Source organism: Aspergillus caelatus (genome assembly GCF_009193585.1).
Source record: "Aspergillus caelatus strain CBS 763.97 unplaced genomic scaffold BDV27scaffold_119, whole genome shotgun sequence".
NCBI lineage: Eukaryota > Fungi > Ascomycota > Eurotiomycetes > Eurotiales > Aspergillaceae > Aspergillus > Aspergillus caelatus.
The window spans coordinates 77358-99333 of NW_022475382.1; the positions used below are offsets into that span (position 1 = coordinate 77358).

At 50.3% G+C, this 21976-nt stretch overlaps 7 protein-coding genes across 7 annotated transcripts; 5 read left to right on the plus strand and 2 right to left on the minus strand.

Annotated features, from left to right (window-relative positions):
- The first annotated feature begins 1782 nt into the window (after nucleotides 1-1782).
- Nucleotides 1783-2774, plus strand: BDV27DRAFT_130228 (uncharacterized protein). The gene is made up of 2 exons (XM_032067375.1): nucleotides 1783-2587; nucleotides 2644-2774. The coding sequence occupies exons 1-2, from the start codon at nucleotides 2021-2023 to the stop codon at nucleotides 2680-2682; spliced, it is 606 nt and encodes a 201-aa protein (XP_031926328.1). The 5' UTR covers nucleotides 1783-2020; the 3' UTR covers nucleotides 2683-2774.
- Nucleotides 2775-3495: 721 nt separating this feature from the next.
- BDV27DRAFT_146290 (nucleoside phosphorylase domain-containing protein) lies at nucleotides 3496-4481 on the minus strand (the record flags this gene model as incomplete). The annotated part of the gene is made up of 6 exons (XM_032070556.1): nucleotides 3496-3635; nucleotides 3718-3821; nucleotides 3852-4010; nucleotides 4083-4150; nucleotides 4190-4302; nucleotides 4340-4481. 6 exons carry the CDS (start codon nucleotides 4479-4481, stop codon nucleotides 3496-3498), a joined length of 726 nt encoding a protein of 241 aa, XP_031926329.1.
- A 2297-nt stretch (nucleotides 4482-6778) lies between these two features.
- On the plus strand, nucleotides 6779-8035 carry BDV27DRAFT_146291 (FAD-dependent oxidoreductase; the record flags this gene model as incomplete). The annotated part of the gene is made up of 1 exon (XM_032070557.1): nucleotides 6779-8035. The coding sequence occupies one exon, from the start codon at nucleotides 6779-6781 to the stop codon at nucleotides 8033-8035; it is 1257 nt and encodes a 418-aa protein (XP_031926330.1).
- Nucleotides 8036-8300: 265 nt separating this feature from the next.
- BDV27DRAFT_146292 (uncharacterized protein) lies at nucleotides 8301-9581 on the minus strand (the record flags this gene model as incomplete). Its single annotated transcript, XM_032070558.1, has 3 exons — nucleotides 8301-8670; nucleotides 8741-9482; nucleotides 9563-9581. 3 exons carry the CDS (start codon nucleotides 9579-9581, stop codon nucleotides 8301-8303), a joined length of 1131 nt encoding a protein of 376 aa, XP_031926331.1.
- A 1484-nt stretch (nucleotides 9582-11065) lies between these two features.
- On the plus strand, nucleotides 11066-12095 carry BDV27DRAFT_159004 (cupin domain-containing protein; the record flags this gene model as incomplete). Its single annotated transcript, XM_032072802.1, has 3 exons — nucleotides 11066-11118; nucleotides 11196-11649; nucleotides 11772-12095. 3 exons carry the CDS (start codon nucleotides 11066-11068, stop codon nucleotides 12093-12095), a joined length of 831 nt encoding a protein of 276 aa, XP_031926332.1.
- A 1067-nt stretch (nucleotides 12096-13162) lies between these two features.
- On the plus strand, nucleotides 13163-15390 carry BDV27DRAFT_159005 (putative transcription factor; the record flags this gene model as incomplete). The annotated part of the gene is made up of 2 exons (XM_032072803.1): nucleotides 13163-15306; nucleotides 15363-15390. 2 exons carry the CDS (start codon nucleotides 13163-13165, stop codon nucleotides 15388-15390), a joined length of 2172 nt encoding a protein of 723 aa, XP_031926333.1.
- A 330-nt stretch (nucleotides 15391-15720) lies between these two features.
- On the plus strand, nucleotides 15721-21779 carry BDV27DRAFT_165561 (P-loop containing nucleoside triphosphate hydrolase protein; the record flags this gene model as incomplete). The annotated part of the gene is made up of 11 exons (XM_032073966.1): nucleotides 15721-15723; nucleotides 15772-15993; nucleotides 17149-17401; nucleotides 17470-17716; nucleotides 17779-18835; nucleotides 18908-19173; nucleotides 19244-19509; nucleotides 19572-19627; nucleotides 19709-20386; nucleotides 20476-21414; nucleotides 21482-21779. 11 exons carry the CDS (start codon nucleotides 15721-15723, stop codon nucleotides 21623-21625), a joined length of 4131 nt encoding a protein of 1376 aa, XP_031926334.1. The 3' UTR covers nucleotides 21626-21779.
- Nucleotides 21780-21976: the final 197 nt, after the last annotated feature.

A 21976-nucleotide genomic window follows, 5' to 3' on the forward strand; every position in this document is an offset into this window, starting at 1 on the left:
TATCCTTCGGGATCGCCATATTGTTTACGTATTACTGGTTAGCTCTCGATAGTATAAGCACAACCCTCTGTAGCATAAGTCGTGAGTAGTACAAGGGCTGCAGCACCGCACAAGGGAATGAAGGTTAGAGGGTAACATAGAACATATCGAACGGAGAGTATAGACAGAAGACCATGTCAGACCCCCAAAACTCCCAATTGGTTCTATGTGATTATGACGATGGTTAATCGTTCGGGCACAGCCATTACCAATGCCAATCTGCCCACATGCCCTAAAATAGTTTGGCGAATCTTGGGTTCCTTCTCCCCAAATAAAAGTCGCAAAATCGTGGTGCTACGATTGTCCTCCAAAGTTACTGGAATTGCCAGGGGAAACCTGTATTTCTGAGTGCGCGGCGACTGGACACGAAAGACAACCCCGGACCATCCCATCTGAGGGTGGTTGGAAAGAATGGTGATGATCGGCATTCCTTCCCTCCTTCAGCCTCATCGTAATATCGATATCTTGGCACTGGGGGCCAAAACGAGCAACTGGCCAATGCGAAACGATATAAAAACGGGCCTGATCACCAGGGAAGGGGTTCGGGCACTCGCTTGCCCGATGATCTTCAAATTAGAACCTTTCCCGTTAAACCACTAGTCAGACGGATGATGTCCAATGTTGAGGAGCTGTGGCTGTGGTTTCAGGGATGAGGGACCCTTGACGGGCTGAGGACAGCCTCACATTATGCAGGCAGCGCCAGTCCCTGATCCAAAGACACCTCTAACCCTCACTCGATCGCATGGGATAGGCCTGTCTTACAATGGATCATGGTTTCCCTACCTTCAACCTATCCGGCAACACTCTAAATTCCTAGAATACTGTCCCCTTCAGTGACAGACTAAGGTTAATTTCTTTTTAACCAGTAGATCATTACGTTGATGCTAAGGACAATCCGCGTTTTCGAGTCTGATTTCACCCAATCAACAGACACTACCCTGAGCTACTCCCCGACCGACCCTCTGACGGGAAAAATACTTGATCCACCACTTAGTGATCATGGCGTGTATCTCTAGTGAAAGGTGGGTCAGTTCCTACTTCCGCCGTCATTGTGCTATACCTCGTGGGCTTCCGGGAGCAACCACTTCCACGGAACTAACGTGGGCGCGTCTTGAAGGCCTTGAGTCCCACCATACCCAATTCCCATGCAAGTAATTTCGGGAAAGACTCCAAGTGACCGAGATGGAGAAATGGGATGTAATCCAGTGTATACATAAAGGATGCGGATTTGGGAGTGTGATGATGCGCAATCGTGGTTAAGTCACTTAAAGGCAACACACCGTTGGCCATATGCAATACAATCTTCCACCGACCTGTCAGCCCAAATAGGCATGCGGATCATTCTACTATGATGTTCATCGTTTGGAGAGAATCCACATTCGGATATGGACAAACAATACTAGTAGAAAATGTTTATTAATGTTACTTTGCTGTATCCCAGATGCGGACTGTGCAATCTCGTGATGCCGACGCAAAAGTCTAACTATCAGAGGTAAAGATAACGCATGTGGTCGCTGCTGTATGCCCTTTCAGAACCCTTCTGGCCCTTAAAAGTCACGCTGTCCCAGAGGTTCATCCAGTAGTCGTGGGCTTTGTAGTCGCCCACGATGGATACCATAGTACGGCTATCGGGCGGGAAAGCAGCGGTCTGCCGTATTCGCGGGAAATTATCTTCCTGTAAATTCCGCTACTGGTGTCCCATGATATTGTCTCAGCAGAATAGAATATTGATGGTATGCTGTCCTTGTGACCTTCAAGTGCCATTATCCAGCCATTGTTGGTTGCATTGCTTTCCATATGTCTGTTTGCACTGTTTAGATTTATGAAGGCTGAAAAAGTACGACAGTCTTGGCGAAACGTGTACCCCGCATTGGACATGATACGGGATATCTCAGGGGAGGGGAATTGATCCGACTACGGTATGAGAGCTACATCATTGTATGGAGTATTATAAGTACGGAGGAAATGTATTTGTGGTTTGATGTACGCCAAACGTTGCTCGGAAATGGAAACGAACGGGGAATATACGTGGGAACAAACTTACACGGGCCGTTGTTCAATTGGTTCGACGAGGGCAGTTAACGAAGTCGAGTATGTTCTTCGTGATATTTTTACGAGGACAGCCGTTCGAGTGCGCGATGTTCGAGCGGCGCTAGTGTTTGCCATCGAGGTATTCGAAGATGTTGCGCAGGAGGTGTACCATCTTCACTTGGTGGCACGGGGAGTGCCGCATGGGCGGGGAATTGAAGATGTGCTGGATGGTGAGCGGCGCTTGGATGTGTCTTCTCCTCTTCATAAGAGAACGTTTTCCAACTTCTTTCGAAGTGCATTCGGCGAGGCAGTACGCATGGCCTATGCGCGTTTGGAGTTGATGTACTCCCAGCCCATGGAAGGTAGTGGGGTCTGTATGCTGCTCTTCCAGCGTGGAGCTGACGATTATGTTCGTCGCAGAGTGATGAAAGATGCTGCCCCCCCGGGCGGGTATCGCGAGGGTCGGTATAAGTATCTTGGTGTGCAGCACGGTGTTCGGCAGGTCGACGTGACTGACGTGAGTGCACCACCGTACATGTTATATCTTATGCTAATATCAAGTAATTTAAACAGTTGGCGGGCTTACTGCAGAGATCTCTTGATTTACAATGACAATAACGGTAGTCTACATTATATCTTTCGCTGGTAGTGAGGACGTTTAACACACGCGGTGCCCGGGAGAATTAGCCCTAGGCCATAAGTTCCAGCCAAGGGTTGGCATACCTTGGTACTATTAGGCTAACTAAAAATGCCCATACCACTTTTTGCAACTTCAGTTTCTGGTGACAACTAGTAAGCAATAGAATATGGTTGGTTACAAAGCGTCAAGTCTTGGACAAAATTAGACTTCTCTTTATTTCTCGATGATGTTGGGATCCACTTCTCTGCATAGGCACTAAAACGGCGTTGGAATGCTTAGATGCTGCCGTGACGATCCTGCACATTAAGGCCAGGTTCAATACTGCAAAGAAAGTTGGTTCGACCATAATAGCACCGCTTCTTCAACTTCATATCCGTGTGTTTGGCTGAGCCGTCACTAATTAGTCTCCTCTCCCCCGCGCGAGCAAGAAACTACGTGTCTCAATATGGAGTTCAATTTCTTGCCTATCCAGTGCTTTTAATTCTTGCAGTGTTTGTCGGGCAGACTTGCGTACTCCATCACCCGCACCTGTGCCGAGCTTCTCCAGACATGGTTCCTATTCTAGCCGAGTAATGCCCTTCCATCGGACTTCCAACGCAATTGATCCTTGATCTTTTCCTGAATATCCGGATGACACTGTAACGAAGCCAGTTGGGATACTTTTGTATCTATGAAGTTGTGTATGGCGCTTGAGATATTCTCTGAAATCAGTTCAAGACGATGCTCATTTTCTGTTTGACAGGCCCCCAATAGTTGCTCGATGTCAACTCGATTGCGACTCGGCATCATCCATTTAACCTTGGAGTGCGTCGTCGCTGCCACCTCGTATCCTTATGGTTATCTGCGTAGTCACAAACGCCCTTAATGATCACATATGGGAGAATGCCACAGACTCCGGCCCCTTCCATTTCGAACTCAATGACTCCTTATGCTTCTGCTAATCTATCACGGTGTTTCCCCGGCTTCATCACAGTATCGCCACATGCCACCAGTCCAATATGCACAACTGGAGCAGTGGATTCGGATTTCGTGTCGTTCGCGAATGACAGGATTTCCTGCGCACATAAGGCTCTTACAATCTTTCAGAAGGGCCATTTCACACACAAGATCACTACTTGACGGGCAGTCGGCACATACGCACGTAGTATCATTTTGATAGTGCCTATGGCGATAGGAATCCTCAAAGAGCACGTCATGCGCAGTCCTGGGGTGCTGCCATGTGGGATTCTGCGCCTGAAGACTCCGCAGATTATGAGATAGCCCCTTTTCCAATTCCCTCCGTGTTTCGCGCAACTTCAGACTAAAGATCACAGCTCATATATCGCGATTTGGTCGTATAGGCAAATCTTGTATGTTTCCTTTCGGCCTGAACCCATCTGGATATTGCCGTCCAAAGTCATACTCGACGATGCAATCACTGACAACATCTCCCAGGATAATCTCCGCTCAGTTTGACGCCGTGCTAGACGGAAACGGCACAGCACCGCAGATTCCGACCACCAGAGCGAGCTTTAGGCCGGGAAAGCTGATGCACAAGTTAGATGCGACACCAGTCGCACTGACCTTTCCCATGCCGGGCATCTGACTCAATACTACATTGTGCAGGCCAATTCTGCTATTGGCATATACGTTGACGTCTCCAGGATGGATCCCGCAGATTTGGCCCGATTTTGTCGAAGGTCTCGTCGAACGGCGCGAGGACCGCGTCGCACTCAACTGGGAGAGCGCAGATGATGGCGATCTTGAACTCATCGCGCGTGCTCGGCCGCATGTTAGTTTACGTCGTGCGCCAACTTTAATCCAACATCGACCGCCCTTACCGTTCCTAAAGTATGGTGGATGCCATCTCAAGGAGGGAGGCATCAAGGGTTCATGCGATCATTTCCAGAAGTCTACACGCAAGTCTGTCGATCTATGTAACGCGTCATGAGTAAGATTGTCAGCCTTGTGACCGCTTCGCTTACTAAGTAGATTAGAGTTGTGATCGGGTCGGTTTAAGATCTACGACCCGACCCAGCCCGGGTTTTCAGCTGGTACCCGATCCTATGCTTGAATAGGTTTGTTATTGCTGACTAAGCACATATCTTACCTATATAGGTCTAGTAGACGGGTTGACTGGGTTGTCGGGTTGAACGCAGTGCATTGTCATTTACTTTACTATGGATTAACCAGTGGTATTAAATCATTTTTATATATATAGATTGCATTAAATATATAGAACGAGATGTGTACTAAATCTATAAACTAAGTCTTCAAAGTATCTAGGAATCCTGAGATCAGCAGAAATCTTAACTTCTTCAATTTTTCAACATGTGCCTTCATTATATATTCAGGTAGAGAGGCGGACCTGGACCTTCCCGATGGCATCATCTACAGCAATCAGCAAGACGCTGGAAGTTGAAACCGCCCGTGAATTCCTCCTCGAGTTCAGACCTAGGAAGCCGACGTAGCTCAGCAATGGTGCCGACATTCTTGCTTGCTGTGTAGTTCAAGCCTTGTGACAATACATAAGTTTGTGTCTTGTAGCCCTCAGCAAGAGAAGCGGCCAAGGGACTATGAGGGTCATGGACACCATTTTGAATGATTGAACCCTTAATGACGCCCTTAGTGAGAGGGCTGTGAAAATAAACCAACAGAACTGTTTGAAAAGCGATGCTTCGGTTTTCACATTGTTGATGATGGTTAATTTATTATCCCGCGCGATTCTTGCAATGATGCCAAAGGTTTAAAAGAAAAGTCTGCTTCGACATAAGTTGAGTAGATGCCGCGAAAGTACCACTATATATATGTACTAAAGAGCCAGAGGCGTTCTCCTCAATATGCATAGAGAGGGAGAAATCTATTTACCCATCCACTTCCGAGTGCAATGACATTCTCGAGTGCCTTAGTAGCATAGACTTCAGGGTATCCCATCGACCTGTACAGAAACTATAATTTCCTGAGGGTCGATTTTGCCGGCATCCCATGGTTAGTAGAGTCAATTATTATTTGCGACCCTGAGGGTCTCCCATAGGGTTGTTCACGGGTCTGAGTCGGGTGGGGTTTAGCGGGCAACCCAATCCACTCTAGGTAGAATAGTGGTTCAGGATCGCACTGTGACACCGAATTCTGTCACAAAACCTGCCATCTATTTCCGGTGGCGTAGGTACTATCACAAGATCAGCACTTCAGCTGAGCGGCAACCGCTGTGCTGGAGATAGGATTGGTGTGCTGCTCTGCCATTAACCCATCACATCGAGATCTTCGCGCTCGTGGGTGACTATTAACCAATGCATGAGCCATGATGAATAAGTCGAGCTGAAAGCTGCATGCATATATTGCATCATATGCACGATTTGACTAGGATTGCTGTGGTTCCAATGATGCGTAGCTGAAGATGAGTGGGACTGGTTGTCAACCCGTGGTGACGTGGTTTACCACTATCGCCAACTTGGATACCGCTTCACAGAATATTAAGGCAAACCACGCATTGCTTCATATAGCAGACTTGTATTCTGCTACCAATCCCTATTGAATATCGGTCATAAAAGTACTGCATCTTCTTTTCGTCACTGTTTTCACTCCTTCAGCCACCATAGCAGGATGGTCGAGGGTTCACGACCTAGGCGTTGGCGGGGTAGACATAATAGCGTAATTTGCCCAGGACGCTAAATGATGGAGTTAGCTCGTTGTGCATAAAGGGTGGGTAGATCGCCAGCGCGGTGAGCAGCGGAGATACGAGAAGAGTCCACAGTCAAAGAAGTCCTTAAAACTTGGCATAATGGAGAGAATTTGCCGTGTAGATAGGTTTAATCACAATAAACCGACTTGGTACGAGTTCTGACTTTCTATCGTAGACCCTTACCACTAAAGTCAGTGTAAAGTATCTATATACCATTGACCAGAATATGACATACATCAACACCGTGTCATGCATCTCAATCACACCGCTACATTCTTTGCTTGATTTCCCCACCCACAAGAAGGATCTAAGCACCGTCCATCATCCGCTGTAAGGTATCCTCGATCGAGATTCAACATATCTACCCACCCAGTCCTACAATACGCCCGCTCAAAGCAACGGTCAACATGACTCAATCAACGTCATTTCATCTGAACAGTTATCTGTCTGCTGGCCCAGAGCCGCTCCGCAAGCCGGCTCCCAACGCCCCGCACATCCTCGTCATCGGTGCCGGAGTCACCGGTCTAACGAATGCCTGGCATCTTCTCGACGCAGGCTATCAAGTAACCATTGTATCGAAGGAATGGGCCAGCTATGGACGCACCCAGCGTCTCACATCCCAGGTTGCTGGAGCATTATGGGAGCTTCCACCCACGCAATGCGGTGGAGTAAGACTTACCGACCAAGAGCTTAGCGAAGCGGATCTGAAGACGGCGCAGAGATGGGCGCTGGAGAGCTATGCCATCTACAAGAAGCTGGCGGCGAATGCGGAGCTCGCCAGAGCGTTCGGGGTGCGGATGCCATTCTGTGCTTCGTTTCACACATATCACGTCAAGGATGATGAACCTACGCATGCCAAAATGGAGGTTGCGCGGAAGCTGGCCCCAGGACAGTTTCATTGGGGGGTGGGATTGGCGAGTAAGTACGGAGTTGATGTTAGTTCGAATGGGGGGATGAAGGATGCGTATGAGCATCCTGCGCCGGTGATCGATACCGATGTCGCGATGGCTTTCCTGATGCGGCTGGTTAGGAGTAAAGGTGCGAGGATGCAAACTGATAGCATTGTGGGGGATCTGCGTGACCAGGAATCGCACCTGTTGAGGATGTATCGTGCCGATGCGATTGTGAATGCGACTGGACTTGGAGCTCGAGAGATTGCCTCCGACCAGGGGGCCCATTCATTACGAGGAGGCATCTTGCGAGTCATCAATGATGGATCGGACTTTCCGAAGATTGAGAGTTCCATCATCGTTGCGGCGGATGAGGACGCAGATGGAAAATACATTGACATTGCATTCATCGTGCCGCGAAGTGATAATATATTGGTTCTTGGGTCCATCGAGCAAGCCCATGAGATGAATCTCGATCTCACGCCCGACTCGCCTGTGATCAAGGCGATGCGCAAGCGATGCGAAGACCTGGTGCCTGTTCTGAAGAATGCGCGACTGGATCCTCAATATCCATTCGCACAGGGACTGCGACCTTATCGAAACTCAAAGATTCGGGTCGAACGCGAAGGAAGAAAGACCCTAGGTGGACAAGACAGTCGAATCATTCATTGCTATGGACACGGTGGGGCAGGATGGTCGCTCGCATTTGGGACCAGCAAGGCGTGTATGGAGGTGGTGGAAAGTGTAGTGAGGAACTATTCTTCTCGTCTTTAGTCTATTATCCTGGGATGGGAATACCCAAGACACCAGTATATTTCCTACTTGAGCTAAAAGAAAGTATGGAATTTTACAATAGCAGTAGATGTGCAGTATACCAAATCTGGCCTTTGATAGGCTTAGATTTGAACGGTATTACGACTTCAGTATATGTCTTTATATATAACAAACTTAGCCAGGCTCCTTAGCTTGAAGATTACATGTAACACAGCCTTGCAACCCCCCACCAACCATTTGAACCACTAAAACACTCTTCAGCTCGTTAAAGAGATGATTCGAGATATACTGGCCTCGTGTTCTCTGCCCATGTCGCTAAAGCGTGGTCTTCCGCATCCCATCCCCACAAAAGCTTCTGAGTTTCTGCATCAGCCCATTTGTCCGGGTTGGCTGCACTAGTCATGCTCGCAAGGAACTGTTCATCGCGGGCCTCTTGTTCGGGACCGTCGGGAAGATGCAAAATGGTACGGTTGGCCATTCCCGATTGCTGGATCCCCTCGGCACGTGGTTTACGGGACATCTCATAGACACGAAGAGCCTCAGGAATGGCATGCCGAGAGGGTATAACAGATAGGAGAATAGCTAAGGCGGCCGCATCCTCAACAGCTTGAGCGGCACCTTGCGCAACATATGGCCTGGCTCTAGGTTAGCTTTCACGTTCTTGCGGGACAACTTCACAGAAGGGACGGGTGCTCCAAGACTTACAGCATTGGATGACAGGCATCCCCAAGCAGCGCGACACGGCCTTTCGTCCACGAATCTAGGCTTGGGTAACTGCACAGCTTCCACTCTAGGACCTCATCTTCTTTGACGAGATTGAGGAGCTTCAGCACCGTTGTGTCCCAGCCATGGTATTGACGCAGCATACTCTGCCTGGACGCCGTAGTAGTCCAAGACTCTTCCGCGTCATGGTCGTCCGGATGAAGTAAGACAATATTGAACAGCTCGTGGTTGCGCACGGGATACGCGATAATATGACGATGTGGCCCAACCCAGCGAGTAGCGATGGGATTATCGAGCAAGGCTTTCAACTCTGGGTCCTTCTCCATCACCTCTCGTGACAACATGATGCGATAAGCTGCATCCCCCGTCGGAATGGGCGGCATTGCCGACGACCCCAGGATCTCCCCGCGGAGCACCGATTTGATTCCGTCGGCTGCCACCACCACATCACCCGTTACCACCGTGTCATCCATGAGCGTGACGGCAGCTGGGTGATAGCATTTGATGCCTGTGACACGGGAGTTTACTTTCAGCTGAACATTCTCCAGCGCCAGAGCCTTGGTGATGAGCGCGTTATGTAGATCGGCACGATGCACCACAGTCTGGTGTCCGTAAGCCTTATTAACAGGCATTGTGCTTAGGACGCTACCATCCTTCCAGCGGCGAATGGTGATATTTTCGAGTGCGATGTCCTTTGCATGTACCATGGAAGATACTCCCCATCCTAGCGGGAACCACCCCAGTCAGGAAGGGGAAAGGTTAGGCTCATGATGTACTCAAGATACCTGCACGAAATGGACTTACGATCGAAAAGGCGTAGCATATTAGGCGATGCTTGAATTCCGGCACCGACTTCCATCAACTAGAAGCCCCCATGATGTTGGCGATTAGTTCTTCTACCAACATTTTCTGATCACATCGTCTCCTGCAGTGAGGGATACGCACTTCTGGGGCCGATTCCAGGATAGTAACATGGTGACCGCGCAGGCCTAAGGCTAGTGCCGCCGCCATACCACCAATCCCTAGATTTTATATCAGAAGATATTAGGCTATGAGACTTGAAGAGACGCACCGGCTCTGGGTTTCGTATAACATAGGAGTCAATGCAAGAACCAGAATCAAGGAAGCAGATGGTATCTTACCCAACAATGACAACTTCAAGGTTTGTTTTAGTTTGCGGTACAATCATGGCGGCAATCGAAGGGGTGAATAATTAATAATAGAAACTATCAAGCCAGACCTGGGAGATTGGAGGAAGAATTGATGCAGAGGCAGCAGAGCAAGAGATCATCTACATTTTTCAAATATAAGCATGCGGATAGGAATCTTATATACCAATACTGATATTCATATTTGATACTGCAAATTCCCTTCCCATCAGCTTTCCTCTCCTACAATGCTTTTTTTTTTTTTTTTTTTTTTCCTTGGCTCCTTTCCCCGTCAATTTTGATCTTGTCGGCAATTTCTCCCTCCCGGAGCTGTAGTTGGTAGTAGTCACAAAGGATGTTTAGCGTCGGCTAGGCCGGGATAGCCCAAGCTATCAAGATGGTCTACTCTCAAGCATGATTATAATCGATATCGACCATGGAATATGGGTATGGTTTGCAATCTCTGCCGACGAGGGTTTATGGTAGGTTCGGAACCAGTCAACTGCCGAAAGATCCATTTTGTCTGACGTTATTGGACGGCTAAGCGAGGTTTCTTAGGGACGGCTCGCGGACGGGCCAGAAAGGGAGACCCACCAGCTAAAAGCCTAATTAGTATGGCTGGCAGTTGAAACAATGAGCCAATCTAAATACCTGATATAGTATAGTTGTATATGCAGTGATATACTAGCGAGCTATCTTTCCTGGATATCTGATTGGCTCTACTTTCATTCTTCAGCATCACCAATATGAGGCTAATGGAAGCATGCAAATCTAGACAGTGGTGCTGAACAGCCGCCAAGTCTCTCTTTTTCGTAGGACCTCTACTCTCGGCAAATGCTCAAGGCCAAGGGATCATATTTGCCGCAATATCAACCGTGAGTCTCGAGGTCTCCCGTTCAGCTGCTAGCTAATGAGACGGACTATTCCTAGTCCAACAACAAATGCATATTATCTAGAACCACTAGGATGATGGTTGCATCCTAGTCTTATCATCCTAATCGTTCCAAGCCATCGGAACGTAAGGACGGACTTATCGACTTCGGTGAAACCGTAAAGTATTTAAGCTGTCTCGTCGGAAGAATGTAGTCAATGGCAGAGAGAAGACACAGATTCCTGCGAGCGGTCTCAGAAATCCGAGTTTCCCCCTTCTGTTCTCGCAATGCCTCCCCTGATCCCATACCATGTCTCTGCCGGGAGCAATCCTGTTGTCAAGTGGGTTATTGTTTTGCCTCCTCCCACCACCCTCCTCATTAGGGTTCCCGGACGTGTATTAACATCTCACCTGCTAGGTTCGGAGGTGCCCTTGTTACCGAATTCCTGGAACCCCCGCCGGGTCGGTGCTTCTGCTTCCGTCAAAAGTACGCCCTGAAGCCTCCCATGGACGAAGGGGACCCGGACTATGAGCGTATCAATGCGGCACTTAATCACCCTTCCGGCCCTCCCGTCCATTTCCACCCCTTTCAAAACGAGTATTTCCGAGTCGAACAAGGACGCATGTGCCTCGAAGTCAATGGTCAGACTCGCATCCTAACGCCCGATGATGGGGAGGTCCAGGGCCGAGCCGGGTCAATCCACCGGTTCTACGTCGCCCCCGACAGCACCGAAGACATGGTGATTATCCTCAGTGCCTCAGATCCCGGTCTTGACTATCAACTCGATCGAGTGTTCTTCGAGAATTGGTATGGCTTGTGGCATGATTACCTGGTGCACGAGGGCAAGATGGATTTCATCCAATTACTTTGCGTATGTTCTCTTTTTCTTTTTCTTTTTGGGCTTTATTCAGACCCAATCATCCCCCCCCGCCTTCCCCAACAACTGCTACCCTTCCTCAAACCGACAGAAAATTAACGGGTTTGCATGGACAGACATATGATGCAGGGGATGCATATCTCCTACCCCCAGCTTGGTTACCGAATTGGTTGCGGAAGAAGATCGGGTACTGGGGCGGAATCATTGTGGGGCGTTGGATTGGGGGTCTACTGGGCTACCGACCGTTCTTCAAGGAGTATACCACGGACTGGGAGTACGCCGTGAAGAAGATGGAGTCTTCTTTCTTCACACGGCGGCTGGTGGGGCACTCGTTCTCCTCGGCCATGGGTTGGGCGCAGCTGGAGGACTGTGCGCGTGCGTGGGGGGATGGAGGGGGCACAGATCGATTCGTCAAACCTCACAACAAACTACTGGACTAGCATGGGGTCTTTATGTAATATTAAAATGAGGAATGTCAAATGCTAAAATGGTCATCGTTCGAGTCAATGCTCCGAATAACCGATGGAACGTACTATGCCAGTCGGCCAATAAGCTAGGTATCCGCTCAACGGTCTCGCAACCCTAGGTAGCTGTACTATCTATAACATTCCCCCCGTATGTTGAATTTCTAAAGGCGATGTTCCAATTCCATACTATAGAAAATTTGATCGATCCTTGTGTTGACGAAGGATTGCAAGCACCAATTCTAAGCTATTGAGGTTGATCAATTGGGGTGAAAACCTGACCTACAAAAATTTTGAAGTTTAGACTGTCTCGATCAAGTGGGGACAACCTAATACACGTTGATATTATTCGCAGGGGCCACCTTGCCGAATATAGGTGAATATATATATACATATATTGATATCCACCGGCTAAAACAAATGCCTGGTTTGAACTAGGGTTAAATGGGGTAACGGAATGAACCGTGATCGCCGGCGCATATCACGTAACTCATGCGTAAGCAGAACTGAAGACGCTACCCTTCAGGTTTGTCCGTACCTACGCCCAATGGGGAAGTAATGCGTCTGCAGTTTTGACTATGAGAGGTAGTTCGTTAGTTAGTAGGCCTCGCCAAAACATTAGGGTCCACTCACGGGGTTGAGCCGACCCGTTTCTTCACGGGGCTCTGGGCCTCTAGTCTAAACCCGCGGATTGGCTACGGGTTTAGATCTTTAACCCATGGGTTCTTGGCAGGTACCTGTGGCGGATCTGGAAGCGGAAGGACCCGACAACCAGTAGCAGTCAGTGTTCCTTCCAGCTAATCTGATTGGCTAACTGTTCCACATTTTCCTATTGGTCAGGAATCCACGCTGGGTAAGGGTCAGGTGATGGGAGCTTTAGCCTACTTTGTACAAGAGTACTCCCCCTCAGGGCTTTAGTAAATTAGTACTCCACGGTACCTCACCGCTGCCACCACCTCCATATGAACCGTGACTTCAGAATTGAAATCCTTTGTGCCGTCTTCTGGGTCTAGCTACCACCGCTGATACCCCACCCGCTCCTAATGCTTTACAATTTCGTCTCTATACGGTCAGCACCACTGGCTAAGCGGAGAAAAGTGCGTCGGGCATGCGACTTCTGCCGCCAGCACCGGGTCCGCTGCGATGGCCGATTACCCTGTGGCCAGTGCCTTACCAACAAGGTGCAATGCAACAAGCCTCCTCAGCATTCATATTCACATCAACATACGAGCCCACATCCACTCCCCTCGTCTGGAAATCGGGAGTTACAATCGTCAGCCCAGTCCAGTTTTCCACACGCCCAGGCTGCACCTCCCTCTGCCCCAAATCAGGCTGTCTCAAGCCAGCAAGTGAGGCCCCAGTCAAATCCACCGCAGACTCCATCGATACATCATGCTGCTGCCGCTCCTCTTTCACAGCACTTGGACTCGTTCGCCAGCTTTATCTCGCGAGTGAATAGTTTCTGCACAGTGGTGTCGCAAATGTCGACCCATCCATCCCCTCAACCCGTTGACTCAGCCCCTGCAGATGTTTCGTCTTCGTCACCAGACCTGCTGAGGAGAGTAGAGCCACTTCTTTCACAGCTGACTCGGGACAGTCTAAATGAGCTTCAGAAAACCTTGTTTGATATTTTCTGGAATCGATATCATTTCCTGATGCCAATTGTCAGCTCGGAGGATTTAGCAGGCAAGCTGGATGGACGGTCCGAGCCGTTGCGACAGGCTCTAATGGCCTACTGTTTGCAATCGATCTATCATGCGGGGCTTCATAACCGCTTGCTCAGTATTCAGAAGGGCGTGGTGTCATCAGACCATGGGGAGAATCCTTCTCAAAGCCCTCTGGTAGCCAAACTGTTTGTTACCTTATTCCAACAAGGGCTGGCTACAAACAATGTCTATCTCCTTTACGCAGAGCCGACCTTGGCAGATGTGCAGCGGCATCTCTTCATGGCTGCCTTCCTACTGAACTCGGGAGAACATCAGGCGGCATATAATATCATTGGTGTAGCCATGCGGCTCACACAGTCCCTCGGCCTACAGCGCCTCGCTCGAACACATCTACCGCCACAAGAGGTTGAAATACGCCAGCGAATCTGGTGGAAGTTGGTCCATCTCGATTTCCACTGTTCCCGACTGCTGGGAAAACCGATGGCTGTCTCCCTCAATGACAAGACAATCACCATGCCGCACCCTACACCTGAGTCTTCCGTGGCCTCCCCGGACCTCAGTTACTACTCAGCGTCAATCTCACTGACTGTGGTCGCAAGACAAGTGGCCGAGTCCCTGGAGAATCATTTGCATGCTGTGTCAGGGACAGTCGACTCTGTCACCAAGATCGAGCGCTATGCGCACCATTTGTCGCAGGAAATCAAGCACCTGTATCAATGGAAAGATCGGATCCTGGAAGCAAAACTGTTTCCCAATATCACACTTGCCTGTGGAGCATATCAACCCGAAGCAGTGACGGCTGCCGAGGATGGGCTAAAGCACGATCATGATGCAAGGCTGTCATTTCACCTGGCCCCAGCAGTCATCCTACAGCGAACCCTCCTTGAGCTTCAGTATCATGACATTGTTCTTTGGGCTCACCACTCATTCATCCAGTTTCCGAGTCGTGGCTTGGTTCCGCAACGGAGTCCACAAGCCGATGTGCACGCCACCACGGCTATACAACATGCGCTAACCGTCACGGACCTCATCCGTCTTCGGATGCTCTATCACGACGTGCTTTATGGCTCCTCTGAGATCTACCAGTACTTGTGGAATGCCGTTCTCACACTTATAGGGTTTATGTTGGCCTACCCCTTATGCTACTGGTTCCCTCGTGCTCAGCAGCATGTCGAGCGATCGCTTCAGATCTTCGAGGCAGCAGGACCAGTAAATCCGATTGCGTCACGAGCTGCTCGCCTGACACGATATTTGCTTGGGCGGGTCAGTGCACTCATGGAGTTGCTGAGTTCGCAGTCATCCGCCCCCAATGATCGCAATGATGGTCGGGGCATCCAAACCCTTGATCCTGTCGAACCCGAGAAGAAGCAGCAACAGCCTCCCTCGTTCACATCCGAGGATGATGCTTTGTGGTCCTGTGCAGATACTGTTGACCCCAGTATTTGGTATGGGTACTGCCACGAAATCAATGATATGCTCATGGATGTGCCCGAGATCTCGCTAGGTACCGAATTTTTGATGTCATAACTATTATTCTTGGTAAATTTTCCCAACATCATGCGCGCGATTGATACAGCGTTGAGAGTTCTATGTTCCTAGTCTAGAATGTATGGCATATCATAATCATGTACATGAAATCGGGTTAACAGGTAAGCTTCACCGATGAAAAGAGAGCAAGACCACCCTCGAAGAATGGGACAACCCAGCCCCCCGTTTAGATAAACTGACCAAGCGTCAGCTTCTCCGACGATGAAAACTCAGATTGCCGAGCTTCCAGCTCTGCGAAATCCCAATTGGCAGAGAGGTGGCGCCCATTGAGGTATTGCGGACGTTTCGCTGCCAGGTACACGGTCACAGCACTCGGTAGCTCCGCTATATCATAACATTAGAACATACTCTATACCATCTCATAGGTCGCTTGATGCAGAAGAAAAATGGTCTTTTAACTTACGGGTGTCTTTGGCGAATGGCTTAAACCCATCCAGCGTCATGCTAGTAAGGACGATGCCAGGAGCGAGACTGTAGGCGGCCACCCGGGGGTTCTCCGCTGCAACAAACTCGGTAAATTTGGCCACCGCGAGCTTACTGATAAAGTAGCTGCTCAGTCCAGGCGGGGTCAGGGGGATCGTGGTGATGAAGTTCACCACGGTGGGTTGAAAGTCCGCAGCCTCATCCGCAATCAAGCGCAAGTATGCTGCCGTCATCAGGTATGTCCCCCGTACGTTGACCTCAAAGTCCTTCCACCATTCAGTGGAGTCAGCCTCGGCCACGGGCGCCACCGAAGCGAAGACGCCGGCATTGTTGACCAGGGTGTGTACTGCGGTTCCGAACTTCTCCTTGATAGTCGCGAAAGTCTGTGCCACTGCCTTTTCGTCGGTGATATCTGTAGGCAGGGCCAGCACCTCGACGGAAGGGAACTCGGCTTGCACCAAGGCCTTTGTCTCTTCAGCTGTGTGAGCGGATTGGGTAATGAGCACCAGCCCCCTGACACCAGACTGTGCGTGTGCTCGTGCAATGGCCTGTAGAGAATCGTGAACGTCAGCCGTGCTTCCTTCGGCAGCGGAACAGAGTTGATTCTTACTCGGCCAATTCCCTTTCCTGCTCCTGTGACAATGGTTACTTTGCCTGTCTGGGATAGCTCTGACCGTGTGGGATCAATAGTGGGATGGACATCACGGTAGTAGCCCTTAGTGATAGAGCCCGCGCGGGTGAACTGATCAGGATCAATCTGGGAATCAGACATGGCGAATGGAGGAATTGAAGGAATTGGAGCAATTGTGCTCAACGTTTGTTTGACAATGTTGGGGCGGACGAGAAATTCTCTTTGCTCCTCCTGCGTCGCTTCTGCTATTTATTTATTTTACTACTACCCCTCGATGTTATCCGCGACTCCACCAAGGGTGGAGCTCGTCCTAACCCTTCCCCACTCTAACCTGAAGGGGTAATTATTACCCCATTCGGTAACCCGACAGGAATCCCTTTGATATGATGCTGGGACACTGCTTTTAATAGTCCCCTCAACAGCTCGCGATCCACAGAAGCCCAGTCTCGCAATCGAGATTCTCAGCAGGTCAATCTCTCCATCATGGAGTCCTCGGGTGAAAGTAAAGAATACGACTCCAGCGAAGACAATCACCAAGATGCAGAGATCGATCGATTGGTGGACGATTTTCTTCAATACCAGACTTCCAGTGAATCGGAACGTTTGGGTGACATCATCTTCAAGGACCTGTCCGTCATAGGAGCTGGAGCCGGGGTTTGTTTTCCTATACACACATTTATCCCATGACGTGGCGGGCCACTAACTTGACCAGCATCAACGGATGCATGACGTCCCCGAAACGTTACAGCGGCTGTCGAAGCTCGCCAATCCAGCGACCTGGTTCTCGAGGAAGCCCCCACCATCTCGGGCTATTCTCCAGCGGCTAACTGGCACAATTCGGCAAGGGGAGATGTTGATGGTCGTTGGCCGCCCCGGCAGTGGATGTACCACCGTTCTGAAAGCCCTGGCGAACATGAGGGAGGAGTACTTGGCGATGGAGGGCGATGTCTGGTATGGCTCAATGGATGCCGGGACTGCGAAGCAGGCCAGAGCCAACCAAGTTGCTTTCGTGGGTAAGAGAGCTCCTGCATCCTCCATGCAAGCTCGCATAGTGCTAAAACGGTGCATGGATACCATATAGGAGAGGACGACATCCACTTTCCAACATTATCAGTCAGCACCACGCTTAAGTTTGCACTCAATACCCGGCGTTCAACCTCCGATCCTGATCGCGCTCAACACCTCCAACGGGATTTACAGACTGTGCTTGAACTCATGGGTCTTGCTCAAGCAGCCCATGTCCGCATCGGGAGTGACCATATTCGTGGAGTGAGTGGGGGTCAGCGTCGTCGAGTGTCTCTCGCTGAGGCGCTGTGCACTCGTGCAAGGTGAGTGAACTTCTGAATCTTCGCGGGAGCGGAAAAGGATTGCTAATCTTACCGTCACCCAGTCTGTTTTGCTTCGATAATCCTACGCGAGGTCTGGACTCATCAACCGCCATTCGCTTTTTGACCACCATGCGCAAATACAGCACACGTAGTCAATGTATGACCGCGATGTCTCTCTACCAAGCCAGCGATTCGGCAGTCGCAATATTCGACAAGGTTTTGGTCTTGAACGACGGTCATGTCGCATACTACGGCCCGGCGACTTCAGCCAAAGCTTACTTCGAGTCCCTTGGCTTCTACTGCTCTCCAAGGATGTCGGTCTCCGACTTTCTCGCATCGATGTCCGGAACCCCGGAAGGTCGGACCCCCCGAGAAGATCTTGACCGGCCGGTGCCAATTCACCCGGTTGACTTTGAGACTCGGTTCAGGGAAAGCAGTTTCTACCGGGAGACCGCGAGCAACGTCGCAACGCCGCCGCAATTAAAACCAGTCAGCAAACCAAAAGCTTCCGGGTACGCTCTACCGCTTTACCGTCAGGTGTATGAGTGTACAGTCCGGCATTATCAGATTTTTCTGACTGATCGGGCCGCCTGGATCGCTGAGGCAGCCGGGACGATTGTTCAAGCTCTGCTTTTAGGCACCCTGTTCCGCAATCAGAGAGCCGTGACGGAGGGGCTCTACACGCGCGCCTCGGCCCTCTTCTTCTGTGTTCTGATTATGGGTTTACAGGCTTCAGCTGAGTTTGGAAATACATTTGTCCAGCGCCCAATCTTGCTCAAGCAGAAGGCCCTGCGGTTCTACCGGCCCGGGGCCTACGCGCTCGGTCAGATCCTCGCGGACGTACCCTGGAAATTTATCTTCATCATGTACTCGCTCCCCATCTACTGGATGATCAATTTCCAACGCACAGCGGGGCATTTCTTCACATGGCTCGTCTGCCTCTATATGGGCCTAATGGCACTGAGCGTCATGTTTCGGGCCATTGCCGTCTTCACCAACTCCATCACTCGAGCCATTCTCCCCGTCGGGCTTTTGCTAAATGTGTTTATTATCTATACGGGCTTTTACATCACACCCCCGGGCATGAAGGTCTGGCTCTTTTGGATCCGGTACCTTGATGTAAGTCTGAAACAAGAAGTCCAGAATGCACGTCTGAGAAAAACGTACTAACCTGCTAATTTTGCAAACCAGCCGATGTACTATATCTTCGAGTCTGTCGCTCTTAATGAAATTGGAACTAGTTCTTATCAGTGTAGCACCAAGGACATCGTTCCCCGGGGAGCGGCATACAATGAGACCAATTATCAGGCTTGTGCAATGTCTGGGTCCGTCCCTGGCGATTTGAGTCTTTCTGGAAGGCTGTATTTGATGGCCGAGTACGGATTCAAACACACGCACTTGTGGCGGAATGTCGGGATCAATGCTGCCTTCTTCGTTTTCTTTTCGATTGTGGTAATGTGCGTTTACTCCCTTCTCCAAAAATGTATAGGTCAACCTAATAGACGCTGACGTTATTCGTACATGCAGGATTGGGATGGAGCGATTCCGTCATGCCGCTGAACACATGTCAACGATCTTTTACCGGAGGCTACCGTCCTGGGTGAGAGCATCGGCCTCGCGCTCCGCAGACATTGAGGAACCACCAATGGTCACAGAGACAAAAGAGTCCAAGCCCAGCTCCAACCACGATGTGACAACGATCAGCCGTCTAGAGACGACCCAGAGTGTGTTTGCATGGCAAGAACTCTCTCTTCAGCTTGACGATGACAAGCGCTTGCTTCACGAAGTCTCAGGTAAGGCCTTGCTGGGTAGTATTCAGAGGGAGAATGCGTCTCACCATCTTCTTTTTTCATAGGGTGGCTTCAGCCTGGGAAAATGACTGCGTTAATGGGCATGTCTGGTGCGGGCAAGGTAAGTCATGTGGAAGATCTTGAGCAGGCTGTTGTGTGCACATAGAGCCCCCCCAGGCTGACTGAGCCGGTGCTTGTATAGACTACACTCCTCGATACCCTTGCTCAGCGAATCCAGATTGGGCGCTTATCCGGAGGGCTCTATCTAAACGGGCAGACTCTTCCGGCATCGATGGGACGGCGCACGGGATTTGTCCACCAGAATGACATCCACCTGGCATCATCCACGGTTCGAGAAGCTCTCCAGCTGAGCGCATGCCTCCGTCGTCCGGCAACGGTTTCCTGGGACGAGAAGATGGGTCACGTGGAAATGCTGATTCAACTCTTGGAGATGGATGATATCGCCGAGGCCATCATCGGAGTGCCAGGGGCGGGATTGAATCTTGAACAGCGCAAGCGTGTCAGTATCGGAGTCGAACTAGCTGCGAAGCCGGACATTGTTTTGTTTCTCGACGAGCCCACATCCGGCTTGGATGGTAACTCTGCGCTCTCCATCGTGCAACTCATGCGCAGGCTCTCCGACGCCGGGCAGACCATCCTCTGCACGATTCATCAGCCCTCCGCCCAGATGATTGAACAGTTTGACAATTTGCTTCTGTTGGTGCCCGGCGGGAAGACAGTTTACTTCGGCCCGTTGGGCTCTCGGTGTCAAAAGATCTTGGATTACTTCGCTCGCTATACGCGACGGTGCGCAGAGACCGAAAATCCAGCGGATTACCTTTTGGCAGTTAGCGCCGAGCCTGACAAAGACTGGTTTCAGGTATGGTGTTCTCATCCCAACAGCCTCCTTCCCCCGTTGGTGCTATTGTAACATTTACTTACTCGAATTTGAACTTCTGGACGAAGCAGACTTGGCAGCAGTCGCCCGAGTATGGTTCCACGCAAGAGCAGCTTCAGAAATTACTCCAGGTACAGGAGGTCAAAGAGTCCTCATCGTCAGAATCTGATCGGACATACGCGGCCTCATATCTCGACCAGCTTCGCATCGTCACGCAACGCGCTTTCACGAATTACTGGCGTGACTCGGACTACGTGATAGGCAAAATCCAGCTCAACATCTGGATGGGACTGATGAACGGGCTCACTTTTCTTCAGCTGTCAAACGATCTGACCGACGCCCGCGGACGGATGTTTTCGATCTTCGTCGGTGTGATCACGGGCCCTGTACTCAGTCTCCAGATTGAACCTCGCTTCATCCTCTTGCGCGACCAATTCCTGGCGCGGGAGAATGAGTCGCGCGTGTACCACTGGAGCATCTTCACCATCAGCGCGCTGCTTGTCGAGATCCCGTTCACCCTCCTGGGCGGGCTGATCTACTGGCTTCTCTGGTACTACATGGTTGGGTACCTCACCGTGTCGACTCGCGCCGGGTACGCCTTCCTCATGTACGAGCTGTACTCGCTGTTCGTCGCGAGTCTCGCGCAGCTGACTGCCTCCCTGTTCCCCACCGTTCTCGCCGCACAGGTGGCGACGGGGTTCATCTGGCTGGTTGTCAACACCTTCAACGGTCCCCTGTCGCCCCCGCCTCTGACTCCGCGCGGATGGCGGTGGTTCTACAACATCTCCCCTTTATTCTACTTCATCGAGGGAATTGGGACCAACGCTATGCATGCGCTCCAAATCAACTGCCGCAACTCCGAGCTCACCACTTTCCAGGCGCCCGCAGGGGAGACATGTGCCTCCTACACGGCCGAATTCTTCGGTCTGGCGAATTCCACTGGCTATCTAGTTGATCCCAATGCAACAGGGCTGTGCGAATACTGTGCCTATGCGGATGGAGATGAATATGTTAGTATTTCTTTCTCGGTTCCTGTTCCCTTCTGTGAACAAAGTTAACTGGTTTTCAACTAAATAGGTCCAGCAATATGACATGAGCTATTCACAACGCGGCAACAACGTCGGTATCTTCATTGGATTCATCCTGTTCAACTACACCATGGCGGTGCTGGCGACGTACCTCATCTTTATCTTCAAATGGCGAAAACGCCGGTCGAATTGATTGAGGGAGGATTCCTTCGAGACGTGTAATTTCGAATGCGATAGCAACTAGATACTGGGCAATTTTTGAAGCTGGTGTTTTTTTTATTTTTTGTCGGTCCTGGCAATCACTGTAGGTTAAAAGTTAGTTCTAAATTTCAAATTCAACCCAAAAAGTGCAGACCTGTATAGACTAGGTTCAATGAGCCGGATTTGACGATACCCCTTGTCCCTTTCTGTAAAAATAGCAAGCAACTGCGCGACCGCAAAGTACAATTTTTTAAGGAGGTGAGCCGAGAGAGAATTGTAACCTATTTTTGTTATTTTCTGTCTTCTGAGGTGAGAATGGGGGCAGCGCCCAATCAATCACCCC

Bases quoted from the DNA above. Each gene is read 5' to 3' on its own strand.
- BDV27DRAFT_130228 (XM_032067375.1), top strand. From the start codon at position 2,021: ATGTACGCCAAACGTTGCTCGGAAATGGAAACGAACGGGGAATATACG. The intron at 2,588-2,643 runs GTGAGTGCACCA...TAATTTAAACAG, and splicing joins GGCAGGTCGACGTGACTGAC to TTGGCGGGCTTACTGCAGAG.